Source organism: Hyposmocoma kahamanoa, unplaced genomic scaffold, assembly GCF_003589595.1.
Source record: "Hyposmocoma kahamanoa isolate Upper Pololo Valley unplaced genomic scaffold, ASM358959v1 95, whole genome shotgun sequence".
NCBI classification, from domain to species: domain Eukaryota; kingdom Metazoa; phylum Arthropoda; class Insecta; order Lepidoptera; family Cosmopterigidae; genus Hyposmocoma; species Hyposmocoma kahamanoa.
Window position 1 is genome coordinate 11849657 of NW_020654972.1, and position 22959 is coordinate 11872615.

A 22959-nucleotide genomic window follows, 5' to 3' on the forward strand; every position below is an offset into this window, starting at 1 on the left:
CAACATCCTAAAAATAGCCAAGTACTCGATTAATGTCCAATTCTGCATTTCAGATGGGCCGTATACGCTGGAAGCGAATGTACTGAAGGCCAATGCTCATCTCGAGGAGTTCTTGTTCAACTGAGTTCTCTTCTTTGTTGTCAAAGGTGAGACGTACGAGTAGTGATTGTCTTGGGAGAGCATTAACTATCCAATAAGCCTTATCTGTTGTCGTATTTGTAAATGTATGTTTTGGAAAAGGTGCAACTTTTTATTATGTACTAATTGGAGGGCATCGAGTACGTTTTCGTAATTATTTTTTCGGATCTATATCGCCTATATTTGTTATTGAAAAAAAAAACCAAATCTATGCGATTACATTCTAAAAAATAGTTTCGTTTCCTAATTGGATGGTGTTCTGCATATTTGTGTTAACCCACGAAACTACAGTTTTGAGATATTGAGCATGAAAGATCTTAAATGGTGGAGTTCATTCAATCAAGTAAATATTGTTGCCTCTGTGGCCGAACGGTTACCGTGCTTGACTGCCACGCAGAGGTCCCGGGTCCGATTCATGGGCCGGGAGAAATGTTTGTATGGCCTACATTTATTTCTCTCGTGAGTTTGGGTGTAGTTTGTGCTGTCTATGTGTGTGTCCATGGCACCCGTAATACAGGGTTTTCCCTAGTGCGAGGCTATGAACGTTAAAAATAAAAACATAAAATAATAAATAATTACGATCAGTTTATTATATATTTATGTAATTAAATTTGCGATTACTAAATAATGGTCTATGCAATATATATAAGTATATCCCACTGCGCTTGTCTCCCTCGGGGGTAGACAGATACCATGAACCTCCTGGCTTTTGACAAAGTCTTCCTCCAAATGCATCACATTTACACTCTACACATTTTTTGAGGATAATCCAAAGTTCATCCTTTCTACAGGACTAAACCTCACAGGTCTTATTTATAACCATTCCATTTCATATCCGGGCCATTACATCACCTTTGACACCACAACGCTCCCTTAATACTCTGTTCGGCATTCTGTCTTTAAAACTAACTGCGCAAAGCTTTACTTCTACAGCATTCACCCTACTTTCATGTTTCTTCTCTCACACCGAATACTCACTACCGTACATTGCTTGGGGCCAGCACACTCCGATGAACGCCCACACGTTCTGGCTACCCGTGAAGGCATACAGAGCTGCATTTACCTGATTTCCGCTTTTGCTGTGTTTTAAATCGCTTTCAGACTTAGCGGCTCAGATATATTCTTTCATTTGTTCTACCTCGATACCAATCGTTTTTGCCCCTAAAGGGGTAAAACCCTTTCGTGCTTTTCAACCACCACTGTCTTCGTCTTACTCACATTCGCCTTCGTTCCTTCCTTTCATATTTAGCTTTATGTTCCGAGGTAGGAATATGTTAAGAAGAGAGAGAGAATTAATAGTTAGTAATTTTGCGATTTTCCGCGGGTTGATTCACATTGCAAAACACCGTCCAATTATTTATTGTTTTAAGGTAAATAACGCAATAAGTAAAATAATTTTGTACCTAATTACTTAATACCGAATGTAGGTAATAACCAAATTATACTTGCCTTGTTGCACAATTACTAGACGGGAACTAGGTACCTACCTAACATTTTCAATTCTAATAAATCTAATCTTTTATGTGCAATAATGTAACATACCAATAAGTTATAGATTTTAAGACTTTCGGGGTTATTCACTAAATGATTATCAGTAATTACAGGTTTCTTACTACGATGTGATTTATTTTTATTTTCCCGATAGTTAATTTAATTTGTAACTGTTCCGAAATATCGAGAAAATAAAAAGAAACCATATCGTGGCAGGACAGTGATAACCAATTAGATTAGTTTATTTTTATGGCAATACATAAATAGTTTTGTTTCAATGTATCGGTCGCTTTGTTCTTAACAATTCTCGGGAGTGTGTTGTAAACCAGGTATACCAAATTTGTCACTGCAAAGTTAATATTAAAATTCTGTCTTCAAATTGTGTTTTTCCTGGCGACCAGACCTACCTATGACCTAGCTACAGTCCGCTAAAACAAGGATTCAACATGATACAGTCAATAAACAGCATCTTCATGAAATGTTTTTATTGAGTATAATAATGTTTGATTACCATGACAATCATATATTTTTCGTGAAATTCTCCACTAGTTTGTTATAATTATGAATACAGCGATCGAACACTCAGAAGGACCGAAGGATTTTTTTCTGTGCTCGATCTATTACTATATGACTATATGATTATTGTACTATCTGCTGTATAGATGGTAATGGAATCACTGGCTCGACAGTGCACGCGTAACAACTGCACATGAACACCCGAGACAGTGTTGTCACATACACTACATCTCTAAATAATAAATCGTTACAATTTAAGAATTGAACCATTTAATCAACTTCACATGAATTTAGTACTTCCTATCACATATTCACTCATACCTTTCACCATTGTATCTTTTTTCTATACTATTACAACTTGTTCACTCATATTCACGATTTGGTTCATTCCGGTTTCTTTCCTTCATCTCGGTCTCTTCCTCGAACTGCTGTCCACTGTCAGTCACTTCTATCTGTTTCAGGTGGATAGCGTTTCTTCTTAATACTTATCCTGTTTGATCATTTGTTACTGTCACATCGCTACCGTTAGAACTTTCAATTGTATGTGGTGTCGGATTAAAATTTGAGTCAAGTTTGTTTCCTTTTACCATATTTTTATCATACACTTTTCTCCTTCCTGTATATTTAGTTCAGTTGCACCCCTTCGTTTATCTTTTCTTTTTGACTTCTATCTCGATCCCGCATGTCACCATCACCATCAATTCCTGAATTATCAAGTTTGTCTAAGGACGGAATTTTGTCTCTATTCAGATGTCTAAAAAAGAATTCTGACAGTGATTTGCCAGTAGTTGCGTGAGGTGTACTGTTGTAGTACATAAGTAGGTACTCCCATAAACTTTCTTTGAAGTCTTTTTTTTCATGTAGCTGATTTTGAATTTTTTCATGATGTCTCGATTCTGCCGTTCCACTTCTCCATTCTGTTGTGGCCAGTATGGGATTGTATTAAAAATGTTAATGTTACATTGTTTGCAAAATGATCGTAACTCATTGCTCACAAACTGTTAATTTTTATTTACCATTATCCACCGTAATTGTGACTGGGTCCAAGTCTGCTGAAAATTTCCTTGAGCAATATTATTATTTGCAAGCTAGTGGTAGATTTCGTGAACTTGAGTTCTTTGTAGTCAACAACAACGAGCAAGTAATTCTGATTAGGCAAAGGACCAAGCAGATCCATTGCAACGTCTATCCAAGGGGCTGACGGAAGTTCCCTCCTTTTCATAGGTGTTGGCGGATTTGGTTGGTCCACTAAGGTACAACTTTTGCAGGATTTGACCATATTCTCCACGTCCTCGTCAATCCGTGGCCACCAGACTTTCGCTCGTAATCGACCCTTCATGGCCACAATGCCTGAATGGCCTTCGTGAGCAGCGTGTAGTAGTGTAGTATATCCGTAATTTCTGAGATGTAACGATACGACCTCTTAGCAAAATATTATTGTAAAAACACAACTCATTTTCGAAAATCTTATAGTTTTTTTACAGCCTCGTCCCATTGTTGTTCATAAACACCCTTCCTAACCAATTCAAATTCTTTATCACATCTTGAGAAATCGTCTATGTCTTTCCCCGCTAAATACAATTATAAATTATACTACAATGTTGTATTTAGTTTCGATTGTGTGCAGCGACAACACTCGCCGGTCACATCACTTTATGTACATATCATCCTACAACTTGTGTTTACATATCACGTGACACTTCTTTCGCTTACATCTTGTGCAGTATTCGTTGTGTCCAGGTCCCCGATTCAGAACTCTTTGATATTTTAACCGAATCGTTCGATTTGGTTTCGGATACGATATTATTATCCAACAGCGTTTACGGAGTTAGTCGGTGAAATAGATTATAAGAAAAGTGAAAATCCTTTTATATACATTTTTCAGACTTTAAAGGCCTAACGTACCTATTGGAATGCATTAGACTTGCATTAAAATATTATGAGTTTTCCATATTACATTCTTGCTTTGTAAACAATAGGACGTTCGGCGTAATCGTACGATATCGAATCGAATCGGTCGACAACTGAGTTATCGTAAGGTTCTGAATTGACCCCCTGGGCACATTCGAATATTGTTTTTTTTTTATTACATTTTTCTTTTCTTACCCTTTTGCTCGTCGCCACTTGTATTATCTGCTGTATAGATGGCAATGGAATTAGTAGCTCGACAGTGCACACGTAACAACTGCCACTACGTCCACAATCACCTACGGCTCTCGTGATACTACTGTAGTCGCATCGCACATGAATAGACAGTGTTGTCACATACACTACAATTATTATGATAGTAACCATCATGATATTCCATAAAAACATTTCCTTAATATCTCCGCTCTAACAACTGAGCTACGGATTGAGTTTTCCTATACAATTAAGTAAAATTTATATGAAGTTACTTAACGCTAGACAGACTGCAAGCGTCACAGTTTGAAGTGAAAAATTGACCTTGTATAGATAGTTGTATTTTTAAATAATACTTAATTTATGCTAAATTGAAAACCGCGGTTGTTGGCAGTGCCGCGCGGCCAGACTAATCTGAGCCTGAAGGCCCCGCTCACGCGAGCTTTGCAGATCCTACATGATGTAGCAGACACAACGGACATATTTTCATGTATTCTGTGTAAATTTACAAGATAACACTATACGTTATTTGCTATGTACATGTTTCGTAATAATTTTAGCCAGTAGTTGATTTTTTTTATTTTGTTTTTTATTATGGATTTCATGTAAGAATCTACATATGAATTTGTACACAATCGCATTGATTATAACTGTAATGGCAGATGTTAAGTTTTAAATAATAAATTTAAAAAAATATTCAGGGTGCTTTTTGTCATAAATTGACTTAATGTTTCGCTCGTCACAGAATTGTAATTCATAACTAATAAATAAGTAATCATTTTTTCTTAACAGTAACAGTAACAGGGTGTCCACTGACCTACATGTTTTTATCATATCCGGGATCATTTTGGAGTAGCGATGAATCTGTTGTGTCATTATTAACGATGATGTCTAGACTGCGTGAGCCGTGGCGAGAGCCAGCAAGGTCACTGTCTTTTTAGTTAATAGGTCTAAGGGAACCTAGTCCGGGTGTAAGTTAGTTAAAACGATTAAAAAATATCTCAAGTCAGTACGTGCCCGGCCTTTGAAAAGCCTATTGATTCTATCATCAGAGGCGACCATCGATCAAAGTCAAAGTCAAAGTCAAAGATTATTTATTCCATAGGTAAAATAAATTTACACTTGAAAACGTCACATTTAAGCTACTGCTCGTTCACTACGCTGACCTCCCTGAGAAGAACGAGCAAGAAACTCTAGGGATTGCTCTTTTCAAATAAACTTAAATGTTATGGAATACACTTTGAATCAAATTTGTGTGGATTCTGGAGCCGTGTCGTCTTTCCATACATCTTTATCTAACACGTAGTCTTCAATTTTGTAATATGATTTTTCGATCAAAATATTTTTAATGTAGTTTTTAAACTTAGGAAATGATAAATTTAATATATGCTCCGGAATCTTATTGTAAAAACGTATACAGTATAAAAGAGTGGTTTACCTTGGCTAAACGAAATCGTGGTACCATGAGTTTGGACTTAGCTCTAAGGATAACATTATGGATATCTTCTTTCTTATTGAAATTATGTATATTTTTGCGGGCATGTAAAATATTTGAGTAAATGTACTCTGATGCCACAGTCATGATACCAGTCTCCTTAAACTTTTCTCTGAGAGAAACCCGAGAGCTTAGACGGTACACAAAACGAATCGCTCGTTTTTGCAATACAAATATGGTTTGAATATCAGCCGCTTTACCCCACCTGAGAATCCCGTAGGACATTATACTATGGAAGTAACTAAAGTAAACTAGTCTAGCAGTACTAACATCGGTAAGCTCACGTATTCTGCGGACTGCGTATGTAGCGGAGCTTAATCTGCTGGCCAGGGAAGATTTATGTGGAAACCATTGAAGTTTACTATCTAAGGTCACTCCCAAGAAGACTGCTTTATTAACAAAGTCTAACTTTTCTCCGTTTATTTCTATGCTTGGACTAGTCGATTTACACGTTAGGTAATTCAAATTTAACACATTTTGTCTTCTTGGCATTAAGCAATAAATTGTTAGCATTAAACCAATAAACTACCTTAGAGAAAATCAAAACAGAAAAAAAATTGGAAATCAAGAAGATGAAGGAACGTGCTAGAAAAGCAAACATAAAAAAGCGATCCAATTATATATGAAAGGTTTAAAGAAAAAGATAGACAGAGCTTTGCGAAGAAATAGCGGAAGGAAAGATGTTGAAGTTGCATGAATTACTTCATCATGTATAAAAGGCAATGAAAAGTACCTATTAATTGCGCAAGTTCCAAAAATTTTTTGCTTTTGTAGCTACGGATCGCGATCAAAGTTTTTTTTAAATAGAGATGCGGAAATACTTTACGTGATTGAAAAAAGGTTTAACAGCCAAACCAAAAACTGATTTTAATTAATAGTCGTAAGGTGAAATTTTTTTGCTTTTGATTTATAAATAAATTGTAGTTTTTAAAGTTTGATTTAATAGTTCGTTAATATTAGTGCATGTTTATGTAGGTTATTGAACGTTTTTATGGCTTTTTTCATAATATTTTATACAAAAATTGTGTTGAATTATTCTGATTTCGGTTGTAGCTGAATTCGGTGGATCAAATATGTCATTAACTGTTAAGAATCTAGTTGCCCAATTAACGGAAGCTTATGTAAATTTTTGCTCTTTCTCCTTCCCGCTCAATGTTTTTCCTGAAATTAAAAAAAAATCGTCCACCGAAGTCAGAGAACTTAGAGCTTCTAGGAGAAATGCCCACAACTTTATAAGATAAGTCAAGAAGACTTGGAGCAATAGTCTCAGTTCAACACAGTTAGTTACAAGTGTTTGAATTGGCGAACCTGCCACTCCTCACGTGAGAGCAAATAAATTCAAAGCGTGTTGAATTTGCAAACAGTCAAAGAATTTCTTAGTAGCAGTCAACTTACAGAAGTTTTCATTCATTTCCAATTTATTTATTTATTGGTTCAGCAACAGCTTAACACACTTAACATTTACATATTACATTTTTGTGATAATACAAGACCAGTGTGTGAGCCAATTACAGCCGAACACATCATTGCCATAATAACTTAAAAACAACATGCAAAAATTCATAAATTATTTTATTAAATTATACTTTTAATTTCTATTGTTGACATCAGATTAAAAATGTTAAATAAAAAATATAAAAAAATAAAATTGAAAAACAAAAAAAAACTAAATTTAATAAGCATATTTTTCCATTCTCCAAGTGAACCTACCAATATTTGATGAGTGGGCCGCGACAACTTTGTACTTATTACGGGGTAAACTGTCAAAATATAAGTAAAGATCAGCACGACGATCTGTATTCAGGCTATTGTAGTTGGAAAGCATCCTAGACACCGAGGAGTCGCTCATAAATTTGTCTTGGGAAAAAGGACACGTGAAAAAGTTTGCTAAGTTGCCTCCTTGAGTTGGGACGTGGAACAGTATTTGCGATTCTCGATAATACTTTCGGACAACCCAGACTTCCCGTAGCTACTTGTACAGGAAAACCTGGTCATGATTTGACAATTAATTATGTCACAGCTAAGAAAGTAACAGATTAGAACACAAAGTATATTATTATGAAAATAATTAAGTACATTTTATGTCCGCCTTACACTAAGTAACGTTCCAGTCAAAAAATATTACGGCCCGGTGAAAAAACACAATTAGACATCGCTGTGTAAGCCTAAAGTAAATTTGCTCATTCGAAAAATATAGTACGATTAGATTTTGCTTCATTTTTAATCATTAAACATTTCATAACTAGAATAACATGATTTTTATTTTTAAACAATAATAAATTTGTAGGCCCTTCTCTGAGTGAAAAAAAATAAATGGTCACGTTAAGCTAGATCATGCTTTGCCGCACACGCCTTGACCCGACGCTTGCGCAACGGCGGTTTTCCCGACGCCTGCAGAAATTCCCAGAAGTATTTCAATGCCGCTTTAACAAGTCGTTAAAATAAAATTACTTTCACTTTCAAGGAACGGACGATCACTTCCGAGTTGTATTGGTCGTGTTTCATGTTGTAAGAAGTCCTCGCCAGACTCGCCATCGATAGAGAGCGATGAGCCCATTTATTTATCTGTTTTCTTACCGGTTCTGTCCTGCTAAGCCGAAAGGCGCTATCGCTGAGAGATTTTACTTTTTTTATAATTAAATAGCTATATTTATTAATGGTATAAAAAAACAATAATTTCGCATCTAATGGTATAATGGAAATAGCGCTATCTAACTTAAAATATTGAAAAAACCACTAAGAAGAATTTTTATATCTCGATTTTTGAAACCTTACTTTACAATCAAAATAGCAGTATCTCACGAAATAGGTATAATGGTACAATTTATGGATAATTTAGGTATGTCAATAAATCTATTCGTCATAAAAATATGTTTAAATAAGTTTTAACAGATTTATATTATATTATATATTATATGTTTGATTTGAAAAGATTTTGTTTTGAAGGTGCGAAAATACTATTTACAGAAAGTCACTTTTCTCAAAATTTACGATGATGATGAGATGGCGCTTTTCGGCTTATCAGAGCAGAATTGGTACATTTTTCTCTTCAACAATGTTTTTGAAACCAACCAGTACGTGACACGTCTGAAATTTCCTAACCGTAGGTAAGTACAATTGTTTCTGTCAAATAATTTGATTAAAATATGTAAAGACAACTGCACGCAGGGGTTTATATCAAATTCTATGCCACGATATTACGATGAACAAACGTCTTTTACGTGTGTTACTTAGGAACCTATTAAACGCATTTCGCTGAGATATCTACTTATTACAGTAATTATCAACTTGCTTCAAAGCATATTTAGTCAGCTGTACATTTCGATTCGCTCTCCCAGAAGAGAAACAAACTACTTGAAAGTAAACTATTGGTTTAACTCAGTGCGTAGCAGAGGCGCAGGCGCGAAGTAGAGCTGTTGAAAGTAAACAATAACAATCAAAATGAATGAGTCAATCAGCCGCTTAGGCGGAGAGAAAATTAGTTGTGGCTGACGCAATGCGCCTGCGTCTACGCTGTCGACAGCCCTACTCGCCGTCTAAAGTAGGTATCCGAGTGACATTTACGTTGCACTCAAATGCACGACGATCAATTTACTACAATTTAGGTGGCCCCAGAAATATCATAATATTTTTGTTTTTAATAAAAACAGCGACAAAACGAAGGAACTGTGTAGTACGGGGGCAACCTTACCACAATAGAAAGCAGAGTTTTATAAAAATAAAACATAATACGATAGAAGACTTTGAAAAGTAATAGAGTCAATTCGTTCAATTTGGAGTTACGCAATCGCAGAATAGAATTGACCACTTTTTGATTGCAGTAAATCGTGGTGTAATTGAATGTTACTGCTTAAAACAAATTGAGAGTTAAATACGATGGATAATTCGACGTAACGTTGCTTAAGAATCATTGATGAGCTCAATGACATAAGTTGAGACTGCACCAAGTCGACAGCTGCGGAAACACCACTCTTATGTGGAGCAGATGAAGAGGACTGCTGAATTAGTTATTTTGTGAGGCAACACAGATTCGAAATGTCCACTGAAGGTAAGATTAACTTACATATATGCTTAAAGCAGTTAGACACACGATTAAATGAACTCAGGGGGCTGCGAGTGAGCTGGTGTCGGGGCGGGTGCGGCGGTGCGTGACGGACTCTTGGGCAACGCGTGGCGCGACAAAACCGCGCGCGTCGCCCTCCCGCGCGACACTCTACCGAGTCGCGCCGACATGCGCGCCGCCGCAACGCTGTTGCTGCTGTTGGCCGCCGCCAGCCGAGCCGCGAAGGGCACAGGCAGCGGGCCGCCGCCTGACACTACGGACGCCACAGTAGTTCTACCCGACGATATAATCGTGCTAGGCAACAACACGTACGTTGTGGGTAAAGACACGATGGTCGCAGGCAACCGCACCTACGTGGTTGGCGACAATGACACAATTATCGAAAACGACGGTGAACACGAGCCCATCGTGCGAAAAAAACGAACTTTCGGCGATATAGTATTCCGTGGACTCGCCGACGTTCTCGGCTACAACATTCAACGTAAACCGGCACAAGAGGCGGCGGCGTTCCCACCACCACTGGCACCTGTGCCCGGTATAGACACACCGCTGCAGGCTGGCCCAGCTTCGCCCCCGCAGCCCTGCGGCGCACCGCGTGCAGCACCACCGCCGTGCAGACCTCCGCCGCCTCCGCCACCGCGCCCGCGTTCTCCTCCGCCCTGCCCCAAACCGCGTGCAGCGCCTCCGAAACCGCGCCCTCCACCACCACCGCCGCCTCCGCCTCCAGCACCGCCGTGCGCGAGACCTCGCGCGAATCCCTCCACTCCAGCACCATGCGCGTCTCCACCGCCGAAGGATGCAGTCGAAACTATTTCCTCTAATTTACGGTTTAGTTTCAATATCAATCGCGAGCGGCCATCGCCCGCGCCACAGGAAGCGCTGGCCGATGATTTACAGCAACAGGCAGTTCCAATCGCCATAGAACCGCGTGCAGCTCGCCTGCCGGTCGCCGAGCCGCGCACACCTCGCGTCTATGTCGACGCGTTTGTGGTCCGCGATGGTGTGGCTCGGCATGTCAACACCGTCGATGCAGCTCGGCTCGACCCGCAGCAGATCAATCACGCCGCCGAAGACTATCTTGCTTACGACGAAGAGGACCAGGCGCAGCAGCAGGAGGATGACGACTACGAGGAAATCCAGGAATCACGGGACAAGGCGATGCGCGAATTCGGCTCAGCCGTAGGAAAATTCTGGGATAAGAAAAACAAAGATCTCGATAACCCGACACATTATAGAAACGTGCACTTTGGCGACCGTTACCTTGCTAACCAGCTACGGCGGAGAAGTGACACGCACGAGAGCCTACAGCGTGCGCGCACGGACGTTGACGACGAGTACGAGCGCACCACCACCACGGAGGACCCTCACCGACCGCTGCGACCACGCGTGCTGCCACCCACCGAGCAGAATCCCGGCCAGATAGATACGGTGACCGTGCGCGTGCCGCCAATTTATCGTGAAAAACGGCCAAAGAAATTAAACCGCACTCCAGACCGCGACACAAGTGAAGAGCGGGAAGAAGATTTTGGAAATTCGGACTATTCGGACTCGGAGGGGGAAAACACCGTCCCTGTGGAGCGAACAGATCGGCCCCGTCGCCATAGGCGCAAGCAACGACGTCACAAACGCGACACCTATGATGACAATCCTATTGGCGTAGAAGAGTACGACTACTTCGACGAAGAACTTCCCCATTCCGACGAAAAAAAGTTACATGCGGAATTGCAACAGTCTGACTCGGACGTAGAGCGCCTCGAACAATCTTCACAAAAAGACAGAAACGGCGACTTTCTCGATGACCACGAGAGACTTCGTGAGGATCCCGAGCGAATCGGTGAGGAGGAGCGCCTCGATGACTCGGGCCGCTCAGACGACTCGGGCCGCTCCGACGATTCGGGCCGCTCCGACGACTCGGGCCGCTCCGACGATTCGGGCCGCTCCGACAACTCTGGACACATCGATGACAGCGGCCGAGCAGACGATGAGAGACAGCGACTTGTGGAAGACCCAGAGCGGACTGACGAGCGGGAGCGCGAGGGCGAGCAGCAGCGCGCTGACTCCAGCGAGCGTAGTGACCAGCTAAGTCCACGAGCGCATGTGCGCGAAAGCGGTTACAACAAACGGTACCTGCATGCCACTGATGTGCACTTGCACGACCCGAGCCCGAGACGCCCATGGGCGTGACCGCGCTGCTGCTTGCACCCGCCATAATAACTTATTTATTGGTAGCGGACGCGTATAACGATACCGCGTTGCTGTACATAAACGTACTATCGCTACCATAACCTGCCTGTGATGTTTTAGTTAAGTTTGTGAGCTTGTGGTATCTAATTGTTGGTGTTAAAAAGTCTTGTTATTTTTATATTAACTTGTAAGCAATTTGTACGTAGGTTTCCTAATAAATTAGTTTCATCAGTAATGGGTTTCATTGGCTTTAATACCGCGTTGACATCGGCGGCCGCCGCCGTTGGGGCGTAAAATTTGGTTGGCAGCGTCGGTGCGGCATTCGGGTGAAGGTTCTCGCAGAGAAAATAACAGATACGGTCAGTGGCGGCCGTTTCGCGATGTAAGTGCATTGACCCACTTGAAGGCGCAAGGTTGCGGCCCGACGACATTGCGCACAGCATCGCCCTCGCCGTCGCCGCTGTCTCATGAAACTGATACTAACATCACGTTTTTCTTTGTGAAAGTCGAAATAGCATTGCACATCACACGATTGTTAAACAGATTAGACAGCTGCTTGTAACAATTGGTAACGTAAAGAATCGTTGATTCTCAAAATTTGACGACGACAAACATCGTTGGCAGTGATCTAATAGATCGCTACAATCGTGTAAAATAACTGAAACAAAAGGTTAGGGGCTTACCATTACCGCTGTCTCTAGATAGGGAAGACAGGCCATTTACGCTGCGATCCCGGCATTCTTTAAATACAATTGGACGGACAGCACTTCGCTTATGCGTACTACGCCCTATGCACCTAAGTTTCTTGCGGACTATATACACTACAGACTATATAGTCTGTAGTGTATGTAGTCCGCTACACACTACACTATATACGATATACACTACACTCTTCAAACGGTCAGAAACAAAAAACTCCCTATAGACACGGGTAGCGCTTTGATACTTTGCGCATATTTGTTTGTGTGAAATGGGTAGATATTTACTTGCGAATGAATTTAGAATTTCTCGAAACCTTTACGTTTTTTCGCTTTGCTTCGAAGATATTTGGCCACAGATAGCACAAGTTTTTTACAGGCACTTAAGAAATTTAAGCACTGCCGAACAATTTACTGAAATAACCCTTACTAGTAGTAAACCGTATTGTAGATGGTATGAAGAGTTTTCATTTAACCGATGTTATGTATGAGAAGCATTTTAATAGCAGTAGAGCCACGTAGAGCTCCTTGTGAAAGTGTTATCCCGGTAGATACTGCCATCTTACCTACTTCTGCCGACAAGCAGTAATGTGAGCATTACTGCTTGTCGGCAAACTCATCCTCTACTAGCTCTCCAGTCTAGCGGCGGAGATGCCAAGTGCATTATGTATCATCGAAACTATAAAAAGGTTTATTTTTGAGAAAGTGACTCATTGGTTGAAGGTGGATTTTTGTAACGTACGAAACGAGTTATGTTCATAGTACTGCCGATAATTCTCCAACAATACTAACACGGGTCTGTGAGAGTGACAGCTAGTGTTTAACACCATTTGTTTTCCACTGAATTACGAGAAATCGCGGTGGCCATGTGAATTTTGTTTTTAATTTATACGTTACATTACTTTATCCAGGTGAGCTCTACCAAATTAATAATAGTCATAAGTTTGTTTATTTTCTTACGACAATATAGGTATATTGAGATATAATTATAGTTTTTATGTATATTGTTCTTGATATTATTATCAAGAATACATAAAAACAATAATCAAAGTGCGGGAGTCTGTATTTGTATTTAAAATTGTATATTTTTTAAATCACGTGGACGACCAAGTCATTTGGCGCATGATTCTTGACTTAACATATATAGATACGTAAAACGTGTGGTTCTTTTCTCTAATGTATATTTTATACTTTTTTTATAATATCAAGTGACGGGACGAACATGTCGCGCGCCTGATGGTAAGCGACACGCGTGTACAAAAAGTCATCAATGATGTCAGATTTTTTGCTTAATACTAAAGACATCAACGATGTCACGTGCGTTTTTTGAACAACTCTGCTAATAAATTGTTATGTTTTTTTTATCATTGTTCTCTTGGGACAATACCGTCGAATGTGGGGATACTAACATATACTAATGATTTGCTATGGACTACGCAAGCCGTTTTCGGGTCCGTTTGCAAAAAAAGAGACTTTGTTTTTTAAAAACAATATACATATATATCCAAATATACTTACGACGAGTGTGAGTATACTTACGATATACTAACGATTGCCGCAAAAAGAATCATTAAAAGCCGTGTTAAGGTGGCAGTGTGAAGTTGACCACTCCAAAAAGTTAAAAAAATCATTATTCCCGGGTACACTTGCGTCGAGAGTGGGAATACTAACCTATACTAACGATATACTAACGACCTATACAGGTCGTTTCTGGTTACCGTTTAGGGGGTGCCAACTTCCCAGTAATCTAGAAAGCCCACATGATTGTAAGCAAACACGAATTGAAAGCAACGAACGTATCAAAACGGACACTGGCTCAAGCGTAGTGGCCGCCATTAAGGAAAAATAATAATAATAAGTCGCGAAAAGACAAAAAGTTGTCGGAATTCCAGCATTTCCTTTAATAAGGCACTCCTGAATACCACATAAGTTTGCCAGGTCGAACTGTTACGCCGCGACTCTTCTGTGACTGTTATAATTAGCAAATGCCTTGAATGGCGCTAATGGGTCAGTATTTTGGGTATAGTTACAAGTAATCATGCTGCTAATTCCTCCACAGATTGCAATCTATACGTAGGCTTCCACAATAATATCTGCCCTAACTCGTCATCGTTCACCTTGAACTTCCGGTCGTCACATGGTTCATTTGCCACGTTAAATATCCACTGCGGAATGGCAGTACAAAAATATATCTGCGTTCCTTATTAAATAGTACCACTTCGTAACATAATTCGTATTTAAAATTTTTTGCACTATCCGTGTTGTATTCAAATGATCAATTCATTTATACGCCTCGCCGCTGGGCACGGGTCTGTCCATGATCCGCCACACTGGCTCGTTGCGCGTTGGGAAATTCGCCTATTTTCCGAGGGTTGTGAACCTTGTTCGACTTGCACGTTTCACCACGATATTTTCCTTCACCGAAAAGCGCATAGTAAACTTCAAATGTTTCGCATATGAATTCTGAGACAATGTTCTGATTTTCAAGCCTCTGCTTGAGAGGCGATAGGTTAAACCACGGTGGCTTTGTGATTTCAAAGAGAATTAAAAATTAAAAATTTTAAAAAATTACTAAAAAATAAGCTAAAAAAATTTGGGAGCTTTAACATTTTACTTGGAAAAGTTTCTAAACGAATCTTGCTCATTGCTCATTGGCACCACACCCAGCCAGAGCAAATCTCACCCGGACAAGCCGGATATACCAGGCGGCACAGTTTCAGCGAGTGACACGCCCGGGATTGTGGAGGGGAAGCCCAACCTGCCGCAACCGGTGGCCAGATTCCAGCCGGCTATGCAGCGCGTGACAGAAAGTAGGTAGTAGGGGTAGGTAGGTATTTGGGTAGGTGGTTAGGTAGTGTTGTTAGGAATGAGCGTTGATGGTGTTGGGCTTCGTGTTGCCTTAGTGGATTCTCCTGTGTGAGGATGTGTTCTCGTCCATAGAGCTCGAGTTGTATCATGTCTTTCCCCTTCTGATCCGGTGTCGGTTTCCGGAATTTTATGTATGTCTTCAACTTCTTGCCTAAATTTATCCTTATCTTTAGTTAGTTCTGTCTATTTTAATCCTTCTAGTAAGAAGTAGATCCCGGAGTGAGTTTAGGTTTACAGAGTCAAAAGCTTTCCCAATGTCTAATGTAAGTATGTATATACTGCCTCTGTGGCCGAACGGTTACCATGCCGGACTGCCACGTAGAGGTCCCAGGTTCGATTCCCGGGTCGGGAGAAATATTTGTATAGCCTACATTTATTTCTCTCGTGAGTTTGGGTGTAATTTGTGGCTGTCTACGTGTGTGTCCAGGGCACCCGCAACACAGGGTTTTCCCTGATGCGGGGCTATCTTAAGTACACACTCAACGCACACGGGTTATTATTATTATACGTTTGCCTTACATCCAAGACTGCACAAGTATTCGCTTGAGCGCAAAAATGTGGCCCTTTGTTGATCCATTTTAGAGGAATGCTGCTTGGTAATTTCCTAGTTCTGCTATAGTCGCATCTAGTCTTTGCAATAGGAAGTTTGCATATAGCCTACAGCCCGTGTTGCAAATAGATATTCTTCTGTAATCATTGCTGTTTTTGGGGTGTGAATTCTGGAATAGGGACTTGTACCGTTCGGATCCAACTTGATGGAACAAAACATGTGCTGTTTTGTTTTCAGGCCAAATTTATATATGTTATATAAGCTCCGGCGAGTTTGCCTTAAATAATTCGGCTACTAATTGATCCGTTCCAGGCGCGGTGCCTTTTTTCATTTTAATGATTATTTCCTGAAATATTCCCTCATTCATGTTTTCGGCGAGTTCCGAATTGGACTTCAACTGGAATCGTTGTCACGTGAGGGCCTTCCGATGCGGCTAGTTCCTTTTCCCAATTGGATATTGGTATGAAATGTTGATTTTGTTTTCGTTTCTCGTTGAATTTTAATTTCCTGTAATAGTGACAGGTAAATTTCATTCCTTTAGCTAGCTAGCGACATTTTCTCGAAGCACTTGAAAAAAAAATTGACATTCTTTTTCATCCGCCTCATTTTCTATTTTTTGCAGTTTTGCCCTACATTTCGTCAGTTGTTTAGAGAACGTGGGGTCTGAAGGGTATCTGTTTTTTAAAAATTTCGCTTTTTGTAATCGTGCGATGGCAACTCGGTGCTCTTTGTTTATGTTAAGGTGGATAGATAAAGTGTCTACATGATTTCTAGTATCGAGTCCCAGGAAATCAAACCATTACTGTCCATTTTGGTTTTTAAAAGTATTTCCCGTACTTCGTTTTGAATTTGGTTACCGTATTCTTTCCTCGTATCAGGTGATAGTCAAACTTTTGTGGTTAAATTCTTTGTTGTCATGTCGGTGGTGAACATTGTCGGTGGTTAAGATACAACCACCGACAATGTTGATGTATGCTACGTTTTTTCGGTTTAAGTCGTTGGTAATTTACCTCGTTAAAAATTATTGTTTGGTCAGTAATGTTCTCAGTATGTGCACCTGCAATGAAGTTGAAGATGGGAGGTAGTTTTATAGATGTGATAATATGGTTTAGCTGTGGATGTCTGGTTCCGGATTGCCAACTAACTTTGCAAGATTTTCGGCCAAATGACGTTGGATACGTCTGAGATTTTCTGTTCTGATTAGATTCAGGAATATTTCGACGTTGTCGTTGGTTGTTTCATGAAATAGGTTTTTGGAGACAAGCTTAGCGTTTTTTGCGACCTTCAAGCAGTCTTTGACTATGTATGAGTTGAAATCCCCTGCTATAATCTTTGTCGATTGGCTCGGTTAGTTTTTTATGAGTTTTTGGAGTGCTGAAAATGCTTTCGGCAGTTTGGATGAAGCGTTTAGTATGTGGGTCGTGATTATGTACCATTTCTTAGTGTATTTTCTAGTTATTGTGGTTGTCATTCTCTGGTAGTCTTCTGTGATAGATTTCATTTGAACATCAGTATATTTTCGTACCAATATTGCTAAGTCGCGGCTTTTGTTCTGTTTGCTCAGGTACCCGTTATAATGTTTTGATGTATGTGTTCCCGTGTTCATGTTAGCTTCTTGCAAGCAAAACTATGTGAATTACTTTGTTTTCTAATTGGACATCTATGTTTGCTTTTTTGTTGGCGTTGCTGCACCTCGTACGTTCCAGGTAGCTATTTTTATATTTTCCAGTGAGGCAGTTTGTTTTAGAGGGCCTGTAGTTTGGATAAATCTGTATCGGTCATGCATTGTGTTGTAGAGTACTCGGAGATCCGACTGATTACAGGACTATGTAGTGGTTTATATTGTAGGTAAGGTTGATGCTATCCATTGCATCATTGGTTTTTGCAGAAGTGTTGTTTTTTTTTAAGTGAGCAAACAGTCATCAACAGACTGGTAATAAATCAAAATTAATATACCCATTAACAAAAACTAAAATAAAATAAAAATCCAAAGAGCGCCTAAAGAAACCATTTCTGTGGGAGTTTATCCTACTGAATTTACAACAGTATAGTGTATGTGGGTAAATCATAAAAAGACTATTGTCAGTCTGTTGCCGACCATTAAACGGTGAACGGTTATTTGCGAGTTTTACTTAAACTAATTCCTAAATGTAACAAACAGAGAGTGGCTTTAGAGCGCAAGGTGATGCAAGAGGGAACTTTAAGGCCAATTTTTTATAAAAGATCCGGTGAATCGATGTAATTATTTAATAATTTGTACAAGTAAAACGAATCAATAAAATTTCTCCTATTGTGTAAGAAAGGAACTTTAAATTCCTTGCATGAAGTGTCATAATTAACATACTCTGCTCCAGTCCGGTAACAAAGGCTCTTGATATTTTTTTTCTGCACTTTTTTACGATAAAGTTAATCATAATAAATTATAGCGAGGGTTCCAAAGTACACTTCCAAATTCTAAGACACTTCTCACAAACGATGAATACAATGTTTTAAAAGTAAGAGCATTACGAAAATGCTGAGAGACACGTAAAATAAAACCCAACAGTTTAAAGGATTTTGAGATAACTTTTTCGATATGAGAATTAAAATTTAATTCAGTGTCAAGGATTATCCAAGATCTCTAACCTGAGTAACGCGTTTGATTATGGCACCAGCCATTAAAACTATAATTGCATAGAAAGGGTTGCTTTTTTCTTGTAAAGGTAATGTAACGTAAATAATAATAAAAATAATAATAATAATAATAAAATCTCTTTATTGCCTCCAATGTAAACAGAACTTGTACAAAAAAAAAACGATAATAAATAAAACTTAAATGACAAATAAACTTATATTAAATGACGTAATAAACAGGAGGCAAAAGGAGGTGTCTCAGCTGGTGCTGCGCCTGTTGATGACAGTTGCAGCGCTGGTTTTCAGTCACCCCCTTCTCCCTTAGATGGAATGCGGGATAATAGTATCGAGGACAGGGCTATTATGTATCAATTTAAATCTAACATACTATTTATCTAAATACGAACATATATATGTACTTTCTTTGATATTAGTAATAAAATCAGTCAATAAATTTCATAAAAAATAAAGAAAATAAAGAAAAAACAAGCGAAATATAGTGAAATCGGGTAAGGTAATCCTAGTGCTATTCCAGGCATGTGTGTGAATGTGTGTGTGTGTGCGTGTGTGCGTGTGTGTGTGTATGTGTGTGTGTGTGTGTGTGTGTGTATATGTGTGTGTGTGTGTATATATGTGTGTGTGTGCGCGCGCGCGTGTGTGTGTGTGTGTGTGTATGTGTGTGTGTGTGTATGTGTGTGTGTGTGTGTGTGTGTGTGTGTGTGTGTGTGTGGTGTGTGGGGGTGTCTGTATCTCTGTGTATGTAATCTAAGGGAAGAAATCCTTCAATGGCAACAACTTCCAGTAAGCGTGTTTCAGATTTACTGCAGCAAACTGCTTCTTAATTAATGCTGTTTTATATTTATTTCTAAAAGTGTCCACAGTCATTTTATGCCTTAAAGGCGGGGGGAGATCATTCCAAATTTTTGCTGCATTAAATCTGAAACATCCCCTAAATCGCGCTGATTTGTGTGCCTGAATCTTCAACTTATTATGAGCGGCAGAGCGGAGGTTCCGGTTTAAGCAATCTTTTTTCCAGGTAACTTTCTCAAAAAGATATTCTGGTTTTTTGTTCCAGATTATTCTGTGAATTGTACAGGCGTATTGTAGTTCTCTTCTGGCGCTCATGTTAAGGATTATTCTGGAATTGAGCTATGGCGTGATGTGCCGTCTTTTTGGTACGTTATAGCAAAAACGGATGCATGCATTCTGTATTCGCTGTATTGCTCTCTCGGTATTGCTGTTTATTCTAGGGCCATAAACGGAAGCACAATAATTAAAAGGCGATAACACAAATAGGTCCGTCAAAAGAAGGCGAATATCCTCTTTAAGATATTGTCTAATTTTATAAAGAATTTTTAACTTGAAAAAACCGTTTCTAATTTTAATATTTATGTGCTCTACATATCTTTGTTCACTATCCAAGACTAGTCCGAGATTACGCGCTGAGGTTACCAACTCGAGTTCGATGTCATTAATTTAAATGTAAAATGTAATCAAATCAAATCAAAAATCATTTATTCTCAGACAACTACAGTCCATATTTTACAGTTATAATATTAGCTTAGATAATTAGAATAATTAAACAAATTAAATTAAATAAATAAATAAATAAATAAAATAAATAAATCGACATGGTTTTAAATGCAGTTTCATGCAATGTAGCATGATCGGGCAATCCACTCTACCAGCCACAACGCGCAGAATCTCATTCGTGCCGCAACGGATACGACTTATTAATGAAGCTCTCTTTCTAAGGATAGCATGGAAATCATCCGTGTCATTTCGTTGATATACTTTGACATCTATGTGGTAGAATTAAGCGGCTGCTATTAAATATCCTCGTTCCACCCTTGTACATCTTGGTATTGTTGCATAACGTACATATGGCGTAAGACTTTTCATTATCTTCACTGTAGCGATGGGCAAAGATACTATAGAATAACCCAGTTTCCATCCGCTTGCATTTGAACTATTGAGATATTTGTAGGAATGTCCATTATTTCTTTAGTATTATTTTTATGATTCACCTGTGGAAAAGAGCTTACTCTAGGTTAGGTTAGTACATAAGTTAGATTCCAGTTTTGGTGTTTTTATTCGTGATACTGCGTGCCCGTGGGTTTTTGGGTTGTTAGTAGCAGATGTTTTATGACACTTTAGCCAGTTTTGAGTTTTTATCTTCGTTCAAATGGTGGGTCGTTTAGTTGATTGTCGATTCTTTTGTTGTATTTGAAAAGATGTTTGGGTTTCGAAATTCGTTAAAGGACTGTAAGGTAAATTGCATCACTTGTGTTGGGTTACTGTTGTCGGTGCTTTTGGATATTTGTTTATGACGCAGCTGTGCACGTGTAGAGCCTAGTTTTGGGTTTTTGGAATTTGGGTTTACCCAGCGTGAATATTTATTTCTTTATATTTATGTGTTTTGTTTTGAAGATTATTTATTGGACTTTATTTCTATAAGGGAAATATGGTTAATTATGGTTTTGACAGTTTGCATGAAAAACCGTCTTAAGGGGGAGAATGTCTATTATCAGCTATACTTTACTTTTTTAATACAGTCTCGTTTAATTTTCCAAATGGTTTGCGTGTGATTATAACGCACTGGTTCCGAAATGTATGGGGTAGCAAATAACTTAATTTATAGAAATCGTCGTTTGACGCGTTTGAACGGCGTCTCTGATAAAAAAAGTTGTGGATTTACGAAAGCGTTAGAGTATTAACTAGTAACCATTGATTCTCTCGCCGGGTTTTGTGGTCTCACGTGTGTGTTACGTGCAGGTTGCAGATGGTAGCAGGTTCGCTTGTCGCCGGCCCTTTTGTTTTGAATGTTTCGAACTCTATGTAGATTTCATTGTAGATGAGATTTGCACTGCACTTTTTGAACCACGTTTACACAACTCATATAAAGTTTATTACAGTTTTACTGGTAACCGACACTTTTATATTTTGGATTCGTTTTGAGTAATTCAAGTTTCGTAATAGTTGACTGTCGGTAAGACAACCCGCACGGTTAAGGACGATAGACGCGGTGAACAATGACGTAAAAAAAGGTTCGGGAATAGCAAGTTTCTAAACGAATCTTACAAAAAAATCTAAACAGACTGAAATGTTGTTTTCAGATGAGGAAAAGGTCGAAGTGTAACTCTACAGGTATATTTAAAAGATCAGCCTGTAGATTGCTGGAGAATTTCGAACACCTTGGCCACTCGTATCATGATGGGGATGTGAGAGACGACGAGCTCTCTCTACAGTCAGTAACACTTTGAAAAAAAGGTTTAGAAAATGCTCCGCAGACGATTACAATTGAAATAAGACATAAATTTTAATGCTCTTGGACCGACTTCGGAGTATCGCAGCGCATTTCATTGAAAGAAGGATGGCGAAAGCTGCCCCAATAAAGACGAAGAGCCGTTCATGGACTTTGCCAGTATAATTTTGCGTTTCAGTTTATGCCTAGTTATCAAATATATTTTTGTATATTTTTAGAAGTCGGGAATAAAAAAAATGCAAAACATTGTATTTTAGAATAGATGCGAGAACACAACGCAATTAATTCAGTGCGACCATAGATTAGGTAACGTTCTTGTACGTACGTTTCATTTTAAGCATGATTGAACGTTCACCCGTCTACTACATTGGTTACTTTATAGTGCACATATAAAACATTAAAGCTACGAAATACCTAATGAAATAATCAATTAATCAGTAATGACATAAAGCAAAAATTAAACACTACGTGACAAAAATGTTTAGACAATATTTATTTATATTGTTCCATTATGTAACACCTGTAAATTCTTGGGTTTAACGCTAGACTCAAATTTGAACTGGAAGTCACATATACAAACTCTATGTCAAAAACTTGGAAGTGCTGCATACGCACTGAGGAAACTGCGTCCTCTTGTCTCCAATGTGGTATTGAGGCAGACGTATTATGCATATTTTCATTCGTTGATGTCTTATGGCATCACACTGTGGGGTAATTCAACTGAGTCGATTAGGGTATTTATTCTTCAAAAACGTGCACTAAGAACAATAGTAGGCATAAAAAAGGGTCAGACCTGCAGAAACCTTTTTAAGAAATACAATATAATGACCATGTACTCACAATATATTTATGATATAATAGTTTATGCGCGTCAAAACTTGGCTACTTGTGAGCGACGTACGGGCGGAGGCCGAGCGTTGCGAAACGCGGGAACACTAAAATCCGTTGCCCACCGTA

The 22959-nt window shown here is 39.1% G+C and overlaps 1 protein-coding gene across 3 annotated transcripts in view; it reads left to right on the top strand.

Annotated features, from left to right (window-relative positions):
* Nucleotides 1–437, top strand: part of LOC113238169 (indole-3-acetaldehyde oxidase-like) — a 31628-nt gene extending 31191 nt beyond the window's left edge. For all 3 annotated transcript variants that reach the window (XM_026474929.1, XM_026474930.1, XM_026474931.1), the window contains one exon: nt 54–437. In XM_026474929.1, the coding sequence (XP_026330714.1) occupies nt 54–124 (71 nt within the window). In that variant the 3' untranslated portion in view covers nt 125–437. The remainder of the gene's footprint in view (nt 1–53) is intronic.
* Nucleotides 438–22959: the final 22522 nt, after the last annotated feature.